Below are 23,041 nucleotides of genomic sequence, written 5' to 3' on the forward strand. Positions count from 1 at the left end.
GGCTGAAGTTGGTAATGTGTGTCACAACTCATACACACACACACACACACACACACACACACACACACACACTCACACACACATACGGACCAGGTACCCCTCTCCAGAACCCTTGCTTTCTGCTGCTGCTGTCTTAGCCCCCATCTCTCCCATCTTTATTCCCCCCTGAGAAGCAGCTGACTCGGGATTCAGGTACGTCGGTGTCCGGATGTGGCTGCAGGTTGTGTTGTGTTGTGGAAAGCCCACTGGAGTAGAAAGCATCCTTTTTAGATGCCCTACCTTCAAAATAGATCTTCACTCACCACCACAGCCACCACCCTGGGCCAAATGACTGCTGTGTCCTGCAGGGACCACGGTCCCTGCCTACTCACTGGCCTCCTGATCTCGCCCTTGCCCACCTAACCTCATTATCCACACAGCTGCCCTTGTGATCTTCCAAAATTGTCAACCCGATGGTGCCTTCCATTGGCTTTCCACATCCCCAGCTCTCTGTTCTCTTCTCCTGCTTCATTTTCTTTACTGCAATTCATTCTACCCCTAATCATACTTTACTTCTAGTCATTTCACTTGGTTATTTGCTCTGTCCCTGGAAGGCAAGGTCTGTAAGCGCAGGCCTTTGTCCTCTCCACTTTTGTGTCCCGGCATCTACTAGGCATGCCGATGTTTATCAAAGGGATGCAGTTTCTTTAAGCCTCAGTTTCCTCAGCTTTCAAAGGGGGCCAATAAATTCTTGTGTGCTTCACCTCGTCAGGGTTTGTGGGGATTAAATGAGAAAATGAGGCAGAGCAGACCCCAAGGTCTGTGACATTAGCAATGCCACGGGATCCTGGTTAAGGCTGCTGCCTAAGGATTCTAATTTTGCGGGATGCTTTCTTATCATCACAGGCCCCTTCTGAGGTTGAGCTGCGGTGTCTTCACTAGAAACAATAGCCACAGTGCTCCTCCCAGTTGAGAAACCTGGGACTGTATTGAAAATAAATTAGTAATGCCTCATTCTCAGTGAAAAAAGTCTCAGGGAGATTTATAATTTTATTTTTTCTAAGTGTACAGAATAACATAAATCAAAAGGAGCAATAGTCTACCTTGTGTTTTGACTACTTTGACCCTCTTCAACCTCTGCCAATTTTTATCTCATTTTTGTTTAACTTTATACATCAGAGTTTAATTTGAGAGCTGGTCAAGAAGACAGTGATGTATAGGTTACATCAAGTGCAGCCGAAATTACCCTGTCCCCGGGGACCTCAGGCTGAAGGGAGGGTCCCCATCCTGTTTCAGGGGGTAGAAGAGGAATGGTACAGTTTGCCCCTTGAACTCAGCCCCCCTCCACCCAGCAGGCTTCAGTGCTGCCTCTCATTTATTGATCTGGCCAGGTTTGAGGCACTCACAAGATTGCATCCATTCAGGGCTCAAGCTGTCCAGCACGGCCCCAGGCTCAAAGCTTCAGCCACGGGGGACGGTATCATTTTAGAAACCAGAAAAGGAGTTCTATTAGCATTGATTTTTCCTCTTCTTTAAATTGTTATCTTCTCTGGGAAAGTGTGCCCAGTTGGCAGTGTTGTCTGGCCAAAGAGAACACTGGCCTTGCTTCCCTGAATGTCCAGAGCAGGGCCTGACATCCCATAGATTACTCGATAAGAACTGATACTTGAATGAATGAATGAATGAGTTGTCTTCTGCTTCCTCATTAGTGTTGGTGTTCCAGCTGACCTCAAGTATTTTTGGAGAGGAGAAACACAACTAGATGAATTGGGTCACTGACTTAAGAACTGGCGAGTTGCTGTTTGTCCTAGAAACTTCCTTATGGACGCTTGGGACCAGGGGGATGTTGAGGTCTTCTCATCCACCTCTCGTCTGTCACATCAGTGTTCACCAAGACAGCCTGGCTGGGGGCTGGACGACTTCTACTAAACATGTCTAGGGACAAGCCACTCAAGCGGTGACCCAAGGGTTAGCATTTTTTAAATGTACATTTCCTTCACAGCACTTATCACAGTTTGAAATTACAGACTTGTGCAATTATTTGATTAAAGTCTGTCTCCCCACTAGACCCTAAGAACACTGACAAGTTCTGTAATTAATTCACCAGAAAAGTCTGTTTGTTCACCTGTATCTCTAGGGCCAGGCACAGGGCTTAACATCTGGGAAGTGCTCAACAAATATTTCTCAATGAATGAGTCCAAAACAAACTGGGGTGGGGAGGTGCTGTGATTTGTTGTTAGCAAGGCAGGAAAGAGGTAAAAATGCCCAGGTACAGAAGTCATATTGCACCTGACCACCTGACCCACTGTCAATCCAAAGGCCAGTAAGGGGATTGAGGGAGGCATTAAAAGGTAGCTGGATCTGGGAAGTAGGTGAAGATGCCAAGGTTGGCAAATATCTCTGGTAGATTCCTTGTTCTGGACTTGTGCTGCCCAATACAGTAGCTAGTAGCTACCTGTGTGGCTACTGAGCACTTGAAATGTGGCTGGTCTGAGTTGAGATGTGCTGTAAGCATAATACATACACCAGCTTTCAAAGGTTTACATGAAAAAAGGATGTAAAATATACCCCTAGTAATGTTATGTTGATGACATGCTGAAGTGAGAATTTAGGGCTATGATTGTTTAAATAAAATGTATAATTGAAATTAAGTTCACCTGTTTTTTTATAAATGGGGCTATAATAAAATGTAGAATTGCATATGTAGCCAGAATTATACTGTAACACTGTTCTAGAGGAATGTCCTTGGAGGAGTTATTAATTGGTCAAAAGCCCTCACATGAACGCCCACCATTGGAAAGGCTGAAAGTCTGTCTGTTCTGCAGCCAGCATGGTGCTAGGTACTCTACCGCCTAGTTAAACAAAGGTTTATCCCTTTGATCCAGTAATTTTATTTTGGGGATGTCCTCCTGTAGAAGTAATCTGAAGTGTGAAAAATTCTTTACACATAAAGTTATAGTATATTATTGTAGTGTTATATAATATGAATGAAAAAGAGAAAATAACCTAAACATCTAAATAGTAGAAGAATGATAATATCAACTATAAGATCCATATAATGGAATATTATGCAGCCATCAAAAATTCTGTTTAACAAAGATTTTATTCTAACATGGCAAAACCCTGTGACAATGTTCAATCAAAGCAGCTCATGCAGCTCAATAACAAAACAACAAACAACCCAATCCAAAAATGGGCAGAAGAACTAAATAGACATTTTTCCAAAAAAGATATACAGATTGCCAACAAACACATGAAAGAATGCTCAACATCATTAATCATTAGAGAAATGCAAATCAAAACTACAATGAGATATCATCTCACACCAGTCAGATTGGCCATCATCAAAAACTCTAGAAACAATAAATGCTGGAGAGGGTGTGGAGAAAAGGGAACCCTCTTGCACTGCTCGTGGGAATGTAAATTGATACAGCCACTATGGAGAACAGTATGGAGGTTCCTTAAAAAACTACAAATAGAACTACCATACGACCCCTCAATCCCACTACTGGGCATATACCCTGAGAAAACCATAATTCAAAAAGAGTCATGTACCAAAATGTTTATTGCAGCTCTATTTACGATAGCCAGGACATGGAAGCAACCTAAGTGTCCATCAACAGATGAATGGATAAAGAAGATGTGGCACATATATACAATGGAATGTTACTCAGCCATGAAAAGAAATGAAACTGAGTTGTTTGTAATGAGGTGGATAGACCTGGAGTCTGTCATACAGAGTGAAGTAAGTCAGAAGGAGAAAAACAAATACCGTATGCTAACACATATATATGGAATCTAAGAAAAGAAAATGTCATGAAGAGATTAGTGGTAGGACGGGAATAAAACACAGACCTACTAGAGCATGGACTTGAGGATATGGGGAGGGGGAAGGGTGGGCTGTGACGAAGTGAGAGAGTGGCAGGGTCATATACACACTACCAAATGTAACTTAGATAGCTAGTGGGAAGCAGCCACATGGCACAGGGAGATCACCTCTGTGCTTTGTGACCACCTAGAGGGGTGGGATGGGGAGGATGGGAGGGCGGATGACGCAAGAGGGAAGAGATATGGGAACATATGTATATATATAACGGATTCACTTTGTTGTAAAGGAGAAACTAACACACTATTGTAAAACAGTTATACTCAAATAAAGATGTTAAAAAATATATATGAAATCCTAAATTGCACACACAATACGACCGTAACCCAAGAGGAAAAGCTCAGGGGAAAGTGAGTGGAAGGGGTTCTACCAAACCATTACAATCATCTTTGGACAAGGAGATGAGTGACTTCCCTTTTCTTCTTTCTAGTTTTACAATGAAATTTTATTTAGCAAGCTTTTTTGTGTGTGTGTGGTACACGGGCCTCTCACCGTCGTGGCCTCTCCCTTTGCGGAGCGCAGGCTCCGGATGCACAGGCTCAGTGGCCATGGCTCACGGGCCCAGCCGCTCCGCGGCATGTGGGATCTTCCCAGACCGGGGCACGAACCCGTGTCCCCTGCATCGGCAGGCGGATTCTCAACCACTGCGCCACCAGGGAAGCCCTTAGCAAGCTTTTGATAAGAGACAATTGTACATATCTTGTCTCAAGTCAAAAGGGCCAATCTCAGGAGTTTGCCTGAGTGTTGTAAACAGCTGCAGGTGGAGAGGCACGCCGATACTGGATTGCGCCTTTGAAGCACACACAGTCACAGCAAGCAGCGTGTACCTGGTGGGTCATGCAGTCCCTTAGCCAAGTACACATGTCCTCCATCGACCTAAGACTCCTTGGGAACAGCCACTGCATTGTGGTCCCCCTCTTTCCTCCTGCCCAGCACAGAGCCGGCATGGCCCCAGACCTGCAAGAGGGCACTGCACCTCTGCTGGCTTCCTGCCGCACCCCTTCCCGCTCTCCTTCCCCTGCGCTGGGCCCGGGAGGCCCACCTGGATGGCTGTTTCAACCCTTGCCATAGCTTCCGGTGGGGTTTACCCAAAGTAGAGTCTTGGCAGGAGAGGGGGGGGAGGGAAGGCAGGACAATGGGAGATGTCATTCCCTGGTCACCTCCCTGTGGGTCTTCTGAAGGTGGCAGCTTTTTTTTTTTTTTTTTTGCGTTATGCGGGCCTCTCACTGTTGCGGCCTCTCCCGTTGCGGAGCACAGGCTCCGGACGCGCAGGCTCAGCGGCCATGGCTCACAGGCCCAGCCGCTCCGCGGCACGTGGGATCCTCCCGGACCCGGGCACGAACTCGTGTCCCCTGCATCGGCAGGCGGACTGTCAAACACTGCGCCACCAGGGAAGCCCGGTGGCAGCTTTAAGATGCCCTCCTCCTGGTTTCCAGGAACCAATGACCATCTCATCTCGTTCCCCCCAAGCCTCAAGCTTTGACGGTTCTGTCCGCCTCCTCTTGTGCACCCCACCCCCCTTGCCGTCAGCGTCTTCAGGAAATCCTTCTTGGAACATCCTCATCTGAGTGTGTCCTCTTTCCTGCCGGGACCCCAAACTGACACAGGACTTAACTGAAAGCACAGCGCCTGTGCCACCCACCATACCATGAAGAGAGGCACAGAGCACATCCTAAGATGCTTGGTGTCCCTGGGCCTTGTGGTGTGGAGAGTTGGGGCCGAGCCCTGGGGCCGACAGACCCGAGTTCAGACGCAAGCTCTACCCCTTCTAATAGCCATGAGGTCCTTCACTTCTCCAGGTCTCGCCTTCCTCACCTGCAAAATGGAGTAAGAACACCTACATGGCAGGAGTATTGTACGTATAGGTGAGATACCTATACGTCTTAGCATGTTGCCCAGCGTGGGGTAAACTCCAGCGAACATTAGCTCTTCAGTCTTACTGCTATTATGAACCGAGGCTGTCAGCCTCGTGAGTGCAAATGTCCTGTCAGACCACCGCATCCAGAAACGTGCTGCAACAGGACCTAAATGGCCCTCCTCCCTGCACCCAGCCCCATGTTCCGCTCTGCACTGCCCCACGAACGGAGAAGGGGGTTGGGTGGGTGGCCGCAGAGCTAGAGGAGAGGGTGCTGCAGTGCTTTGTGGGAAAAATCACCTGTTTATTTAAATATTGTACTCATGAAAAAAATGCCAGAATGAGAAATATGGGCACTTATAATAATAATCAAAAGGGGGGGTAGGGAGATATAAATGATCAAAAATACAGGAAAGAATGATAAGACATTTGAAATAAAAATTTGCATCTTTACAAATATCTGGACTTCAACCTCAGAACGAGCGTATCTTTTAAAAGCTCTTCGAAAACACTTCCCCGCTCTCTTTGTCTCTTTTCTTTATAAGCCATCTTCTCTTTAACTCCCTTTGGGAAACTTCTTATAAATGAGGATTTGCCTCTCAAGGGATTACTCTGGTTAGGAAAGTGTTTTATTAAAAAATATATGTTTGCCACAGAATGCTGAGCGATATAATTAGCTGGTCCCTTCTGTTTTATTTCAAAAGGCTGTATGGCCAAGTTCTAATTAAACATATTCTCAGGACATTTGAAATGTGGAGGTGCCTCAGAAATGTGCACTAAAATGAAGGAAGCGAAGGCTTGTGGGATGTAAGCCGGGATGCCGGTGCTCTGGCTACAGTGTACCTAGCATTTAGCCTCATTTCTGTTCCTGAGCACACAGCTGCCATGACTGATGAGCCTGCCGCAGCTACCCTGCCCTGCATCTGGGAGGCAAAGAGTCCTGGGCTGGGATTCTGGGGACCTGGTATGTGACAGGTCATCATGTCCAAAGTGAGAGCTTTTAAGGTCCCTGCTAGCCCTGACATTTTTTTTTTTTTTTTTTTTTTTTTTTGCGGTACGCCGGCCTCTCACTGTTGTGGCCTCTCCCACTGAGGAGCACAGGCTCCGGACACGCAGGCTCAGCTGCCATGGCTCACGGGCTCAGCCACTCTGCGGCATGTGGGATCTTCCTGGACTGGGGCACGAACCCGCGTCCCCTGCATCGGCAGGTGGACTCTCAACCACCGCGCCACCAGGGAAGCCCAGCCCTGACATTTTGATTGTACGTCTGGATGGGTTCCTCTGCCTAGTTCTCGCCACATGGCACAACAGTGTTCCAAATGCCCATACTTCATTGTACTTTGTGAGTTCAGGAATAAAACACAAGGCCATGGAATCTCGCTCCTGATGGCTCATCCAAGAGAGTCAGTGCGAAGCCCTCATTTGCAAATGAGTAGAATGATGCTTACTTATTTCCTCTTGAAAGAAGCTAAGGACCCTGAAGATGGAAATATTCTGTCTGCACACAGCAGGACAGGCTGGGAGCCCAGAGTTGAGTTTAGAACGACCTCTTCTGAAGTCTCCCACCTTGTCACCCTGGTAGCACCCTCACTCTTTGCAAAGCATTTACACATCCGTTAAGACCTCTTTAGAAGCAAGCAGTCATTGCTGAGTGATCTCAGTCATTGCTGATGGGGACACACAATGATAACAGCCACTTTGGAAAATAGTTTGGCAGCTTCTTCTATAGTTACACGTACTCTTTCCATAAGACACAGCAATCCCAATCCTAGACATTGAGACGCAGGAGAAATGAAAACTTATGTTTACACAAAACCTCTATGTCCATGTTTATAGCAGCTTTATCCATGGTCACCCCAAACTGGAAACAACTCAACTGTCCTTCAACTGATGCATGAATGAGCAAACTGTGGTACATCCATATAGACTGTGGAAATACTCAACAACATGGATAAATCTCAAATACTAAGTGAAAGAAGCCAAACTCCAAAGGTGACGTACTACATAATCCCATTTATATGACATCCTGGAGAAGGCAAAACAATAGGGATGAAGCACAGATCAGTTGTTCCTGGCGTGGGAAGTGGGGGTGAGGGGCAGGAGGGTTCTTTGACTATGAAAGGGCAGCACAAAGGAGTGTTTGGGGTGATGGGACTTTCCCAAATCTCGATTGTCGTGGTGGTTACACGACTCTATGAATTTGTCAAAACTCAGAGAACTGTATACCACAACAGTGAATTTTACTCTATTCAAATTAAAAAAATAAAAATTTAAAACCCTGGCAGCCTTGGTAGTGAACGTGGTAGCCTTTTGAGGTTGCCCCGCCCCTTATTCATTTCACCCTATAAGGGATTAAGCCTATCAAGCTATGGCATCCCCTCGTGATGACTCTACGGTCCACAGAAGTGGCCCCTGAAAACTGGAGGGAGGGACATAGATTACATGGGCCAGTGACAGGTTTTTTATTTTAATTCTCTTTCCTATTGGATGTGGACAAAGAGGCAAGCAGGTCCATGTACCACTCGTGACCACTCTTGAAATCATGAGACAAAACACCTTGAGGATGAGATGATCCTGAGAACACAGAGCTAAGAGAGGGCAGAGAAATCTAGGTTCCTGTTGGTGTAATTGAGCCAGGATTTACCACTAGACAATTTCCTTAAGCTAGTGTGAGCAGGGGGCTGTATTACTTGCAGACTAAAGCATCCTAGGAAATGTCTTCAGGGAGCTCGTTGAAACATTTCTGTTCTGATCCACTGTCCCAAAGCAACTTGAAACAAACTGGGCAATAAAGAACTTCTATGAACAATAGAAAACATATCCTACAAAAAATGGGGAAAGGACTTGGACAGGCACCTCATGAATAAGGAAATCCAAGTGACCACAATCATATCAAAATGTACTCAATCCCATTAGCGTTCATGGAAATGCCAATTAAACACAGAGAGATGGTAAAAACAACCACTAGAGTAGAAAATACTAAAAAGAAGGGGACGAAAAGCTTATACTATCATAAACTGACAAGGATGTAGAACAATGGGAACATTTAAAAACTGCTTGTGGGCGTGAAAATTGACATGATCATTTTGGAAAACAGTTGGGAGTTATAGATATACATACTCTATGACTTAGCAATCGCACGCCGCCATATACGTATAACAGACAGTATGGATAACTCTTATGGCTATTATGAAAAATGCCTCTGTGAACATGAGTCCGAGGGAATTCTGGAGAAGTGGCCCCAGAGAGAGACGACCCGGATGGTCACAAGTTTTGCTTTACTTCACTACCATTTATTCCAGCCAGAGGCCTTTTAAAAGTGTTTGCTTTTAAGTAAAAGTTGAATCCTTTGAAAAGTATCAGTTCTCTCTTTTAAGTGTAATGTGTTAATCTGACGGAGTGGTCTTTCTGATTCATTATAGTTCAGACCAGATCTGTGCCTTACAGAGACTACTAAGACTTGACACAGCTGTCCTGCCCAACTGCTCCTTATCTGCCTGGAGATCTTTCATCTTAAAAAATTAAGTCATCAGGGGCTTCCCTGGTGGCGCAGTGGTTAAGAATCCACCTGCCAATGCAGGGGACACGGGTTCGAGCCCTGGTCCAGGAATATCCCACATGCCGCAGAGCACCTAAGCCCGTGCGCCACAATTACTGAAGCCCACGAGCTCTAGGGCCCGCGTGCCACAACTACTGAAGCCCTCGTGCCTAGAGCCTGTGCTCCGCCAGAAGAGGAGTCACCGCAATAAGAAGCCCGCACACCACAACGTAGAGTAGCCCCCGCTGCGGCAACTAGAGAAAGCCCGCACACAGCAACAGAAGACCCAAGGCAGATAATAAATAAATAAAATAAACCTAAAAAAAAAAATTCAGTCATCAGGGCCAGACCCAGACACGCAGGAGACCACACCCAATGTCTCTTGAGTAAGTGAAATATCTACTGTAGGTCCAGGCATAAACTTCATGCATTTTCTTTGTATAAAATCTTTTCATGCTCTTACTTGAGCCTATTGACTTTATTTAAAATATAAATCTAACATGCCCAGACGTCTGTTTCCAAGACTCCATCGGCTTAGAAAGGTAAACGTGGCAGGGAATGGCTATGAGAGCCTGTGACACTGTGTAAGAAGACAGACAGAAAACACCTCAAGTCACCTGGGTCTCTGGATGCATTTATTGTAGGCACAACAATGAAATGTTAAATTAGAAATTGACTAAACCCTTTTTTAAAAAACAGGAACATGTGCAGTGCATAAGAAATGATTATCATCCAATCTTTAGCAAACCTTACCTTAAGTTTTATAGATATTTTCCTGTAAAGAAGTCATTCTCTGAGAATGCAGAGATGTTAATCTAAATCCAAGTCTCTAGAAGCATATGTGTGTGCATAGATGCAAATATGTAGACCTACACACATACATGTACACGGATGAACAATGAAAAATAGTATCTATATTGTGTGTGTGTGTGTGTGTGGTGGTTTGGGTCCCATTAAAGAACTCAGGATTTGGATAGAATTCACCCTGATAGCTGAACAATTATGGAACAGCTGCATCCTCAGAACAAAATGACCTTTTCATCAAGTTACAAAACATTAAAGGTTAAAGAATGTTTGAAAGGAAGTTAATACTTTTAAAACATTGAGAAAATTGCCATTCTTTCAAAGACCTGACCAAAATGAGAGCAAAGTGCCAGAAGGCATCTATGAGCCTTACCCTGAGGAGGTGTGACATATTTGCATTGCCTGCTTCATTCAAAACTATGAATGAACCTCCCTCCTCAGGAAATGAGACAAGGCGGGCATGGGAGCCGCACAGCACGGGAGCTCACCAGAGGAACCCTTAACAGGCTGGCTCCTAATTGCAATTTTGAAGTCACATTGCTTCCTCTCTCAAGTAGCGATGGCAAGGCGAGCAAATCAATGAGACTGTCAGATTTTCCAGGCTTCTATTTTCCATCTGACCTGGATGGTGCAAATTCCAGTCGCTACTAACAGGGAAAATAGAAATATCAGTGAGGCTCTTCACCAAACCCCTTCCTTTAATTAACTCCCAGAAAGGCCTGGAGAATCCACCTAATGCCCACTCCTCCCAGGAAGTCAGGCGGTCTGTGTTCTGCCCTGCCTTCCGCACCTCCCCCCTTTCTTTCTTTCTGCCCCACTCGAAGCACCTGCTTCCAGCATCCTCCAGGGCATCCAACCTCAGCCAGCTTATAAGCCTTTGTCTTCAGGGAGGTCTGACCCTGTGGCAGCCCCTCTCGCAGTGGCTGGAGGAGGGGGTCACTATCATTTGACAATCACTGTATGTCAAACTCTTCACCAAAGCACCGACATACATCATCCCAGGGAACCCTCACTTTACCTGGGAAGTGGAATGTGCTGTGACTTGCCCATCGGCAGATAGCTAGTAACACCGCTCCTCTTTCAAGCCCCGGTCTGACCCTGAAAGCTCCCGGGAGGCAGCTCAGAGCAAAAGCTTCAAAGGACTTCTCTGACTTTGATCACATTTTTCCTCCCCAAGTCCTACTCTGCTTAGGAAGGGGAGAGCTGCCCATTTTAGAGATGAAGGAGTTGAGGCTCAAAAAGCCTGGGCAATCTGCTTGAGGTCACTTGGTGAGTTATAGGCCACGAGCCCAGGCCCTGCAGCACATGGGCAGAGCTTGCACTCACCTGCCGTGTGCACACGTGCAGCCCAGAGCAGCCCTGCTGCTCACTTGGCCCTTCTGTGTTGCTGATCGGTGCTTCTTCTTGTCACCTTCCCTCATGCCTTCATGCATCCTCGGCTGGAGAGCCAGCCCTCTACTTTCTCACCTTCGCTGTCTACCTTCTAGACTCCTGATGTGCCCCAGAAAGGACCATCCTCCAGAGAGGTGGCATTTCTGGACATTTGAGACGGGTGTGTCTCCATGACAAATTTCCCCATTGGAGGATGACTCTGGCCCATTTTCAAGTCTCATTTTTCCTGGCCGACAGGTGAGGCCTGAGGAGGAGGAAGGAGGGTTTGTGGGCTGCTGAAGGGAGCCCTCCCTGCCATGTGCCATAGAGCCAGGGGGACTCCACAGGCCCTCGCTGCTACTGTGACTGGCAGGCCTTCTCCTAGTGGGAACCCTACCCCCAGGCATTCAAGTTGGCAGGGACTGAAGATTCTCTTGAAAGGTAGGGAGGACCATTTGTACTTGAACTTACCCCTTCCCCAGCTATTTCCCCCAAGTATTCCCAGCAAACCCAGAGCCAGAGCCCCCTCTTGGCAGCCAAAACACTCCTAAACAACTTCAATCCGTGGTCCCCAACCTTTTTGGCACCAGGGACCAGTTTTTGTGGAAGACACTTTTTCCATGAACCAGGAAGGGTGGTGGGGATGGTTCAGGTGGTAATGTGAGCGGTGGGGAGTGACAGGGAGGGACAGGGGGCAATGGGGAGAGATGGGGGGCAACGGGGGGTGGAGGAGCAGATGCAGCTTCGCTCGCTTGCCTACTTCTCACCTCCTGCTGTGAGGGCCCCTGGAACCTGGTCTGTGGCCCAGGGGTTGGGGACCCCTGCTTTAAATGATGCAAAAGGCTTCTTATGAATGAATCCCCCTATTTGGGCCACAGATTTTAAAGGTATTGATAATATCTCTAAGGTGATCAAAAGTCAAAATTCACTCTCTGTCAAATGTGTATTCAGTACCTACCATTTCTTTCTATGCGTATTTACAAAGAGTTAGCCATCCTGGGTCAAGGCTCTGAGAGCCCGCCGCCCCCCTGCACCACGGTGCCCCCTCTCCAGGTGAATGGGGACTAGGAGGATGGCTGCAGATGACTGACTTGAGTATCGCGTGTCTGCCGAGAGGGCCCTAGAGGGAGGGCCCTCTGCGCTGGAATTCACACTTCCCTGTTGGCTGACCACCACTTGCCTTTGGCAGGGGGCAGGGGTGGGGATCAAGCACTCCAGGGGCAGTCCTTAGCTGGGATCTGACTCTATGTCCTGCTGAGATGGAGAGAGAGCAGTGTGCTCCCCACTCCCCAGCAGACAAAGACAATTGCACTACTAAAAACTCTGTACTTAAAAAAAATATCTACAAAACAGAAACAGACTCAGGACACGGAGAACAGACTTGCGGTTGCCAAGGGGGAAGGGGTAGGGAGAAGAATGGACTGAGAGTGTGGAGTTAGTAGATGCAAACTATTACATTTAGAATGGATAAACAACAAGGTACTACTGTGTAGCAATCTCCTGGGACAAATCATAATGGAAAAGAATACAAAAAAAGAATGTATATAGATGTAGAACTGAGTCACTTTGCTGTACAGCAAAAATGTGCACAACACTGTAAATCAAATATACTTCAATTTTATATATATATATTTATATATATATATATATATATATATAAATACATATATAAATATATATATATATATGAGCCTGCAGGGGCATGGTGGGCCCCAAGGTACTTGGCATCCATGAGCCATGGGGGGTGGTGGGAACGGAGAGATGCAGAGCAGTCAAGAGCTATCCGTTGGTCCCGGATGGAAGCCAACCCAGTGTCCCAGAGAAAGGTCCCCGCCGAGTCCTGAGCCACAGTCAGAGCCAGGCCAGGAGGCTAGCTTCCCTGCACCTGCAGAGGCCCTGCATTCCTTAGAGTCCAGAGGCCAGCCCCGTAGCAGAGACAGTCCCTTCTATGTGCACTTGCACACGCCCTTATTTCCACACTCCTCCTGATCGGTGCTGTACACACGTTCCCTCCTTGCATGCCTTTGTACACTCACAGGAGCTCCTGCCTCGGGGTGTGGGTGCTTCCTCCAGGATGTGTTTTTCCAGGGGAGGAGTTCTGCAGCTGAAGCCCGTTGTCAGCACACTGGCACTGCCTGCTCAGGCTTTCCCAAGGGCCAGGCTCCCGCAGTGCCCCAATCTAGTGCCAGCTCTCAGTGCCCTGGAAAGCCCGGCCTGCGCGGACACACAGTCCTCCGCTCAGGGCAAGTTGGATTTGCCTGCTCCAGAATTTCAATATTGGAGTGCTTTGGAGAGGGTGGTCAAGATCTGGGGTGGGTGAGGGTCTTATCTTGAAGTGATCTCAGTGGAACAAACACTCTGTTTTAACAGAAATGCTAGATTTGTTAGGGGAACCTAGAGAGGGGAGTTGGAGTCAAGGGGCTAGAGCTGTTCTTAAACCCCTCCTTGGCGTCACCACCTGCCTCTACCATCCATCAGCAGGTCCAAGCGCAAGACCCACATGGAGACAGCAGAGCGCCTAGTCCTCTAGGCCAGCGGTGGGAGCTCCCCAGCCCACCCTCCCCGCTCCCGTCCCCGGGGCGGGAGCAGCGTCCCCGCCGTCCCGCCTCCAGAGGGCGCTGTTGGGGAGGTGGTACAGCCAGCTGCCGCCGCGGGCTCAAAGGGGGCGCCCCAGGGACTCCACCTCTAACCCCTAGCCTAATTTGAATATTTCATTGGCTGCCGCCAGTCTGGTCAATTTATCATGCAAATGCGGGTGCCCTCCGCGCCAGAGAGGAGCCACCGCCCGCGCAGGAGAGCGGCGCCCGATTGGTGGCCGAGACGGCTGCATTTGTAATATTTTTCTTTGGGCATTAGAGCCATTTACCAATGCCATCGTCTCAACTCGAGGCACTGAATCACAAGCCACTTAAAGGTTTTTATTGGCAGCTTTGAGACTTCTTAACATGTTCTTTTATTTTAAATCAAGTGTCAACCTATTGCTGATCTCACACCGCCCCCCAAAAAAATAACCCCACAAAAACTGCAGCAGCCACAAACTATTTTGTTCCCTCATCATCTGTGCACCGGGTGACTGCCCCTGCCTTGTCACAGGGAGGAGGACTCGACCTCTTTGGGGTGAGCACTTGGTAGACCTGAAATAAATTATCTTTGCGAATTCTTACGGTGTTGAGAGGGTACTGACATAAGAGAAAACAAAAAGGAACCAGAGAGTAGGAGGAAGAAAGAATATGAAGGAGATGCGGGAAAGAGAAGTGGCAGAAAGAAGAGGGAAGGGAGAATTCAGAGCTCCTGTGCAGAGGAGGAAATTCTTGGAGTTAGCAAAGCTGCCAAGTTAAGAGACTATCTGAATACCAAGAATCTGAACCTGCTGGCCACAGTGTCCCAAAGAATTCTGGCTCTGCTATTCTGGAAATACAAGGGATATGCACCAAGTTTCAAGAAATAAAAATGAAAAGAACGAGGCCCCAGCACAGTATACCTCTATTGTACCTGCCCTACTGAGAACTGCGCTAGGTCTCGGTTCTTCCCGTTTTGATATTCAGCGACAAACACAAAACCATAATATTAAAGATAGACAAGAAGAGCGATATAGAAGAGGAGAAAGGGGAGACGAAATTCCTCCTCGTCTTGCAAATTCACTGGCTGGTTAATGAGGTCACCAGGCTCACTGGTGCAACACTGGGGCTGTCTGGTCTGAGAAGACCTGGTGGTTTGATTTCTGAGACCTCCTCCTCTCCAGGGTTGCTGCATTGCACGAGCCTGAGCTCAGCCTCCTAGTGATTCACAGGCACGATTCTTTCCGCGGAACTTGCAGCCGCGCGGGAAGAGATGAGCACCTCCGCTTTCGAGCTAGCAAGGAGCTGCTTACTTCCAGCCAGGGGCGGGGCCCACCGTGGCTGCAGCTGTCTGGAGTGTTTACTTTTTTCTTCTTTTTTTTTCCTTAAGCTTTGCCTAAATGGTTTATAAAAATCCATTTCACTTAGAGTGGGAAAAACACGCCACGCTGCAGAGAGTAATTCTGGAAATTCCCCGCTCAACTGAGGTCAACGCATGGGATTTGATCAAAGGGCGTTTTGCCAGTAATTGCGCCCTCCAAACTGGCCTTAATGTACATCTGTCCTTCTTAGACAGCAACACGGAGACTTTCTATTTTCTTTAATCTTAGGTCTCCTAAAAAAGTTTTTTTAAAGTTCGGTGAACGACTGGGCTTGAAAGAGAATTATACAAGAAAGGGGAGTGGAGTCTAAACTGGGATCCCCATATCTGAAAATCCGGTACTGAGAGCAGAGGAGAGCCCGGGGGTGGTAGGGAAGGAAAAACCTCAGCGGGTCTTGGGAAACCCCAGAAAGTAGCCCCTACCAATCACCCAACTAGGAGATGGGTATGTAGGCAGACCTGGTTCCCCTCCGATAACCGTGTTCCCTCCCTCCCTGTTAGGTGCATAGTTTTTAGTATTTGTCCTGGAAATCCCGAGTCGGGAAAAAAAGAAAACAATTAGGCATCAAGGAGGGGGACCTGCCAGCCCTGGCTGTTTAGGGGGCTTCCATCCAAAGTTTAGGAAGCCCCAGTCATGCCCAGGAGTTCAGGGACAGCCCGGGGGCCGCCTTGCTCTGACCCGCCCCAGCTGACAGGGAACCTCAAGGCTGGCCAGGGAAGATCAAAGGTCCTTTTGCCTTTGAGTCGGGAGGTCCTGGTGGGATTAGCAGACCTGCAGTGAGACTAGTTGGCAAAGCTGGGACAGGCCTCTGTGGTGGAGCCACAAGAAATTTATAAAGTAGGGAGCCCCCGCCTGAGGGGAAGGTTTGGGAGCGTGTGTACCCGAGTGTCGGTGGGGCGGGGGGGGGGGCGCTTCACATTCTCAACACCAGTTCTTGACCTTGGGCCAATGTGTCTCCTACTTTTCTTCCAGGAGTGCCTTGCCCCGCCCCCAGCTCCCATCCAGGCACGCCTGATGCAGCTCCCCCAAGGCTCCACAGAAGTGGCATTAATATACCGCTCTGATTTTCGAAGGTTTATTGCACGTCAAAACTGTAAAAGTTCTTGGGAGAATTTACAGACAAAACATCTGGTTCGTTAAAACAAAGCTACCGGAAAAAGAGAAACAAACTTCACTGCTGTGTAAATGCACTTTTAGCAAACAATTAACCGTCTGCCTAGGGCCTGGCCCCAGGGTCCAAATCCTTCGCGTTTTGGCAGGCGCTGAGGTCCCGGGCCCAATTCTTGGTTGAGGTATGCAGGTGCTGGCAGTCAGCTTCCCTGCACCCAGGGTACTTCCTACTGCCTAGCCCAGATTGTGGTGAGGAGGAGTGTGAAAGCGGCCAGACCAGAGGGCCAGCGTTTCAGGAGGGCGAGGGCTAGAGAGCACTTGGCGCCGCCTCCCCTGGCATCGCCGGGCAGGCAGTGGGTCCCCAAAGGCCCACCGCCCGGTCAGATGCCCTCACACCTTGAAATGGGGTGCAGACTCCCAGAGCGCGCCCTGTCCCTCCAGGCGGCCCGCGCCTCCCTCGGGGCACGGAGAAACCCTCTTCAAGGTCTGGGCTTAGGCCCCTGGACCCCCAGCCTAACCTGGCTACCCGGTCTGGACCGGCAGCTTCAAGGATGCTTCTTTCCGGAAGGCTTTTTCCCTCCTGGCCATCCCAAATGAGGACACACCTTCATTCATCTTGGCTTGGGTCCGGCGGACTCTCACCCACTGCCCTCAACAGCACCTTGAAGACAACCTCGGCTGCCTCCCGGCGGTGGCCCGCCTGCTCCTTCCCCAGCGCGAACTTCCCGACTCCAGACGCAGCGCGCTGCGGCCGGATCCCTGCCCGTCCACCGCACACTTGTTTGGAGTCACGCCTGCGTACTTCCCACCTCCCCAACTCGTCAGGGTCGGGCTCGGGTTAGCCCAGGGGAGGAACACCCCCGGGGTGGTAGATACCCGCTCAGGAAGGCCCGGGCACTGCGGCCTGGGGTTCCTTGACTTTCAAGAGCTGGAGTCGGGCTTCTAACCCCTGACCTGAAGGAGCCACGTTTGGAAGCATTTGTAGTGAACGGGGCTCAGCATCCCGCCGCGGAGAAGGAGCGGGGTTCTACTGGGCCCCAGGCACAATCTTGGGGGGTCAGGAGTTGTCTTCATGGCCCCTGGGAATTTTCGGTGCTCTTAACAGGGTGAGCCACCTGGTCGCAACGGGAGCCGCCAGTTTCCCTTATGGGTGTTTGCATCCGGACATTTTGGTGTCTCCCCACTGTCCCTTAGGCAACTTCTCCTCCTTTTACTTTTAGGGGTGTAAAAAATTATTCCCAGAAACACGTCACTTCCCACAGGTGGGAGCATTTAACTGGCCTGGAGGTTACTTTTTGCGTGACTCACGCGTGTAAGAAGTTGCCAGGTGCTTGTGCGGGGCGGAAGCCTGTTGTGCTTTTCAAAGGAATGGTCTCTGCAACTCTTCAGAGTGGGGTACAAAGATTTCTATACAGTGTGTCTTCTACAGAATTCTAGCTCCTCCGCCCGGCGCGGGCTTTTCCGCCCTCTAGTCTAGCGTGAAAACGGCTCGGCCGCTGGATGTGGTGCGCGAAGCCCGCACCCTACAGCGTGGTCCGTCCTTTCCGAGAAAGGAGCCCCAGCGAGCGCCGCCGCGGCCGTCTCTGGCCTCCTCCGGAACCGCGCAGACCTGGGCGCACGCCGGAAAGCAGTTCCTGTATCCCTTCAAACTCGGGAATCGCGGAACGAATAGACGCACAGGTTTTGACCTGCTTTTGTAGTCGACTCGGAGGGCCGAACTCACCAGGCACCCGGACAGATACATTCACAGTAGGAATAATGCAGATATATCAGGGAAAGTGCCAGGGACAGCCGCCCCGCAGATGTCCGAGGAGGAGTAGGTTCTATGTTCGCTCTTCCTCTGAAGTTCTTGGGAGGACAAGAAAGGCCCTTTGGCCCGGCCAGACCGATCATATGATCGGGGACATATGTGAAGGTGTCTGTCTTCTGGACACTGTAGGGGGGCGGGGGGGCGATAGGGAAAAGCAAGAAGCAAAAGCAGGGGAACATGCCACCACCGCCGGGGTCAGCACTCTGGAAGAATTGCCGGGAACCCCCTGCAAAGCACTGGCTTCTCCAACGCATGACCCTGCTCTCTCCCTCTGTAAATAAAATGTGAATTACAGACTTACTGCCACCCAGACGCTATTTCTCCCTAAATCTAGCCCGTGGTTCTCACTGGGCTCCGTGTTTTCTTCCCTCCTCTCGCTCCTCGCTGTCAGGCCACGTTACAAAGCAGCCAGGCGGGGCCTGGCAAAGTTTTAGATTGAGACCTCCTGGCTAAGACCTGCCTGGTGACCTCGACAGCCTCACACTCGGCCCAGCTAAAGCGGGTTTAAGCCACGGAGTTGAGGTAACTTCCAGGTCTATACTGTGCGTGCTGCGGATTTGGGAAACCTCCCTTCCTTCTTTCCTATGCCGTACCCAGTGCACAGAAAAGGGGCAGAGAGAACTTGATGGAATGCAAGGTTGACACTGTCCCCCTGCATCTGTCCCATCCTTAGAATGGCCTGCAAAACTAGTCATGTTTAGAGGTCCCGATATTCAAGGGAGTGCGTGTGGCTAAAGGATCCCCGTAGAGATCCGAGTTCCAGACTGTGCCAAGCCGGGCCAGAGCCCTGTTTGCGTGTCCGGGCAAAGTAGCGCGGTCGCAATATGCATTCAACATAGCCCGTGTTGTGCGTGACGGGCTGTCGCGGCGATGTGCAGCTCACTGACACTGATGGATGCGCCAATGGTTGGACGGACAGATGTTGGGGCGGTTGCACTCCGCGCGGCGCCTGAGCTGGGGAGGGCGAGGCAGCGATCAGGCGGTGGCTGCCGGCGGCGCGGAGACGGGAGCTCAGGCCGCGGCCGGCAGGGGGAGGGGGCGGAGGCAACTGAGGTTGGGAGAGCAGCGCGAGGCAGGAAAGGAGGAGGGGGGAGCACAAGCCAGGGCGAAACTCAGCCTTCCGTGCGCGGCGCCCAGCGCCGTGCACTCACTACAACCGGCGGGCCTAAGTGGGCGATCGGCGCGTGAAAGGTGAGCCGGGGGCTGGCAGGAGATGACCTCCCGCGGCACCTACCCTCCTTCAGGCAAGTGGTGCTCAGTGCCGCAACCAGAATCCTAGAATCCTGAGGCCACGGGCGGCGTCTGCCAACTCACCGTTTTCTCGTTCGCAAAAAGCGTTTCACGCCCTACGGCCGCGTCTCCCGGGCCTGGAGGGACAGTCGTTTTGGCCTCTGCGGCCACAGGCACCAACTGCACGCCGCGCCCCCGCCCCCGAGTCCGCCTCACAAGGCCAACCTCCGAGCCCAGCCTCCGCTCGACTCCGACTTCCCGCAACCACCCGGGGTCCGCATCCCGCAACTCCGAGCGCTCCTGCGCGCGCCAAGGCGCAGGAGACGGCTTTATAGCCTGGGAGGACGGCGGCGGCACATCTGCATTCAGGGAGGCGTCTGGACCGAGCCCAAGCTCTTAGGCTGGGGGCGAGCGGAGACTTTTGATCTTACCGTCAGGGTGAGATCACGGTCTCCTAGTCTAAAACAGAAAGCATGCCTGTGAACTTTTAAAACAAACTTGCAAAAACAATCACAAAGAAAAAATAAAGAGAAGAGGAGGTAGAAGGAGAGAGAGACTAAAAAAGAAACATAAGGCGGGGGGTGGGGGGGGGGAGGAAGGAAGGAAGGAAGGAAGAAGGCCAGGGTTTGCAGCTCCCGGAGCGCTCAGGCAGCCAGTCCCAGGGCATTGGGCTCCGGCCCTCGCCGGGACTCTCGGACGCGGGGCCCAGGAAACTCCCTGAGCCCCAGCGGCGCGCCCGGGCGCAGCACCGCCTCGGGGGCAGTGGGCCTGGCGGCCGCCCCCGCATTCCCGCCAACACCGCCCGGCAGCGCCCGGAGCCGGCCCAGCCGCGGCCGCCCCATTCCCGGCCCAAGAGCTGGCCTAGGGAGACGCAATCGAGCCCGCAGCGCATCGATGCGCCGCCGCCCGCGCCTCTCCGGCTCCCGCTCAGTCGGCGCCGCCGGGGGGTCGTCCCAGTGAGCTCCGGCCCACCAGCGCCTTAGCGGCCGCCCGTAAGTGAGCCCGCTTTACCCCGCAGCCAGTGCAGCCCTGCCGGCTCCTCCTCTCCACGGCCCGCCGGCCCGGCCCGCCGCGAGTCTCAGCGATCCCAATCACCCAATCAATAATCAATTCTTTTTGCTCAGTACTGCTGGCTGGCCGGGCGCAGGGCGCGGTGGCCCCTCTCGGGGCGCCCTGGGGCGAGGGATGGGCTTGGGTGCCCGAGTTTCTGACCCCGTTGCCGTCCCGCCCTGGGATCTGCCTGCGCCGGTGGTGGGGGGCGCGCCCCGGCGCCTAGGTGGCGAGGGGCGGGGGTGGAGGTACCCTGATCTTCCCAGTCTGGAGAGGAAACTTGGAGGCACCCCCTCCCACACCAATCCCCGGGACGGCCCGGGAAAGTTTGCCCGGAAAAAAAAAATTGGGGGAAGTGGCTGCGGCGGGTCCCGGGGGAGAAGCCTTGGTGGCGTGGGGTCTGAGAGCAGCCCCCACCCACTCGGGCCCGCGCCCACCTCCTCCCCCGAGGGCGCCGGCGCCCGCTCGCGGGCCCTGGCATCCCCGGGGTGCGCGGGCCCAGGCCCGGGGGTCCGAGCTGGGGGCTTTGGACGCGGTGTGTGGAGAGAAGTGCGGCCCGGGAGGGGCATCGGGGGACGGCTAGGGGGCGAGGCCGGGTGGGGAAGAGGGGCGGGCGGGAGTAGCTAGCGGCCCGGGACGGGCTCGGCCGGGCCGGCGCCGCGCCCCTGCTTGCGCGCATGGGGCGGAGGCGGAGGGGCGGCACCCCCTCCCCGGACTGGGCGGGGGTCCTAGACAGGCCCGGGGCCGGGAGCGGGGGCGCGGCGCCCCCGCGGGCGGGCGAGTGACACGATCATCTCCTTTTCCTTTAAGCTTGCCTGTTGCCGACGCCGCCGCTCCAGCCGCGCAGCGGGCATAAGACTGGACCGCCGAGCCCCGGGCCGCGGCAGCGGCGGCTGAGCGCCCCCTCAGATGCCGTGACCCCCTGCCCGGGGCGGGGGCCGGGGCTTCACCGGCCGGGGCCGCTCCCGCGCTCCTCCTCCCACCCCTCTGCCCGCCTTCTCCTCCTCTCCCCGCCCCCCGGCCCCGAACCCCGCGCACCTCGTCTGGGGACGGGGCGGGGGGGGGCAGGGCCGCCGCTCCTCCCCGCCCCCTCCTCCTCCGGCCTCTGGAGCGATTTGTCAAACTTCCCAATCCTCCGGCAGCGCGGTCCTCCTCCTCCTCCTCCTTCACCACCTCCTCCTCCTCTGCCTCCTCCTCCCCCCGCGCTCCTCCCTCCCCGCGCCTCCCTCGCCCGCCCTCCTTCTTCCCTCCGCACGTTCGGGGATCGCGGCGGAGCGCGGAGCGGGGGGGACGCGGAGAGCCGGGGCGCAGCAGCATCCTGCGGGCGGCCGCTCTCCGGGGGGGAGGCTGAGAGCCGGCCCGCCTCGCCCCCCCGCGGGCCCGCCGCCCCTCCCTCCCTCTCCTCAGCCCGGCAGCGGCGGCGGCGGCGGTAGCGGCAGTCGCCGGAGGAGCATCATGCCGAGGAGGAAGCAGCAGGCGCCCCGGCGCGCAGCAGGTACGAGCCGCTTCCCCTTCCTCCTCTCCTCCGCCTCCTCTTCCTCTCCTCGCCCCGCGTCTCCAGCCGGCGGCGACCCCGCTTCTTGCCCCGCTCCTCGCCCCTCTCGCTCTGGCCGCGCAGAGTAACTCCGGGGCGCCGGGCTCGCTCGCCGCTCTCCTGTCTGGTGCGTGCGCCCGCCTCACGGACCGGCGCCCCCCGGACGCCCCGCTGCGCTCTGCCTCCCCCCCCCGCCCCTTCCCGCTCGCACCCACTTCGGGAACCGTGCTCGCTCGCGGCGAACTGAGCCGGGCTGGGTCCCTGCCTCCTCAGCTCTCTGCCTGGCCGCGGAGAGAATGGGAAGGAGCCCTCTTCTGTCTCTTTCTGTGGGGGCGGGCGGGGTCACCTGAGTTCTCCGGGACACCTTCCGTGTCCTCCCGCGGCCGGCCGGCGGGGGACTGCCTGGTGTCTCTGCCGAGCGAAAGAGAGCGAGCGAGTGAGCGAGCGGGTCCCTTCGGCCACCTTACTGCTAATCCGATTGATTCTTCATTTATTGGGCCCAAACCGGGCACAGCGGTGGAAAGCAGAGCGCACAGGGTCTGGGTATTGTCAGATGACTGTCAAGTCGATGTTAGATGCTGGCGTTCCCTTTTCCCCGGTTTGTTTTTGCTCACCCCCACCCTCCTTCCGCTGCTTCTCCCATCCTCATCTCCTCATAGCACTTAGTTCTGGGACGTGTCTGAGTACTTTCTCCCCATCACCCCCCACCTCTCTCTTTTTTTTTTTTTTTTTCCAGCAGTGTCAACTCCTTTTAAGACTGAGCCGGGTTTTCTTTTTTTTTTTTTTTTTTCTTTTCTTTTTTCTTTTCTGGAAAAAGCATCATTGAAAGCAAAACAAAACCCACACACATAACATTATTTTGCAATAATGTCAGTTGGGGGCATGTTGCTTGGAAGAAGGGTTTCTGGCCCTTTGCCACCCTTGATTTGATGAC

The 23,041-nt window shown here is 52.4% G+C and overlaps 1 protein-coding gene across 1 annotated transcript in view; it reads left to right on the plus strand.

Moving 5' to 3' along the window:
- Positions 1-20,431: 20,431 nt before the first annotated feature.
- TSHZ3 (teashirt zinc finger homeobox 3) overlaps positions 20,432-23,041 on the plus strand; it is a 69,834-nt gene continuing 67,224 nt past the window's right edge. Inside the window, exons 1-2 of the mRNA XM_059044731.2 lie at positions 20,432-20,515; positions 21,384-22,068. Of these exons, the coding sequence (XP_058900714.1) occupies positions 22,029-22,068 (40 nt within the window). The 5' untranslated portion in view covers positions 20,432-20,515; positions 21,384-22,028. The remainder of the gene's footprint in view (positions 20,516-21,383; positions 22,069-23,041) is intronic.

This window comes from Kogia breviceps, chromosome 18 (genome assembly GCF_026419965.1).
Source record: "Kogia breviceps isolate mKogBre1 chromosome 18, mKogBre1 haplotype 1, whole genome shotgun sequence".
NCBI lineage: Eukaryota > Metazoa > Chordata > Mammalia > Artiodactyla > Physeteridae > Kogia > Kogia breviceps.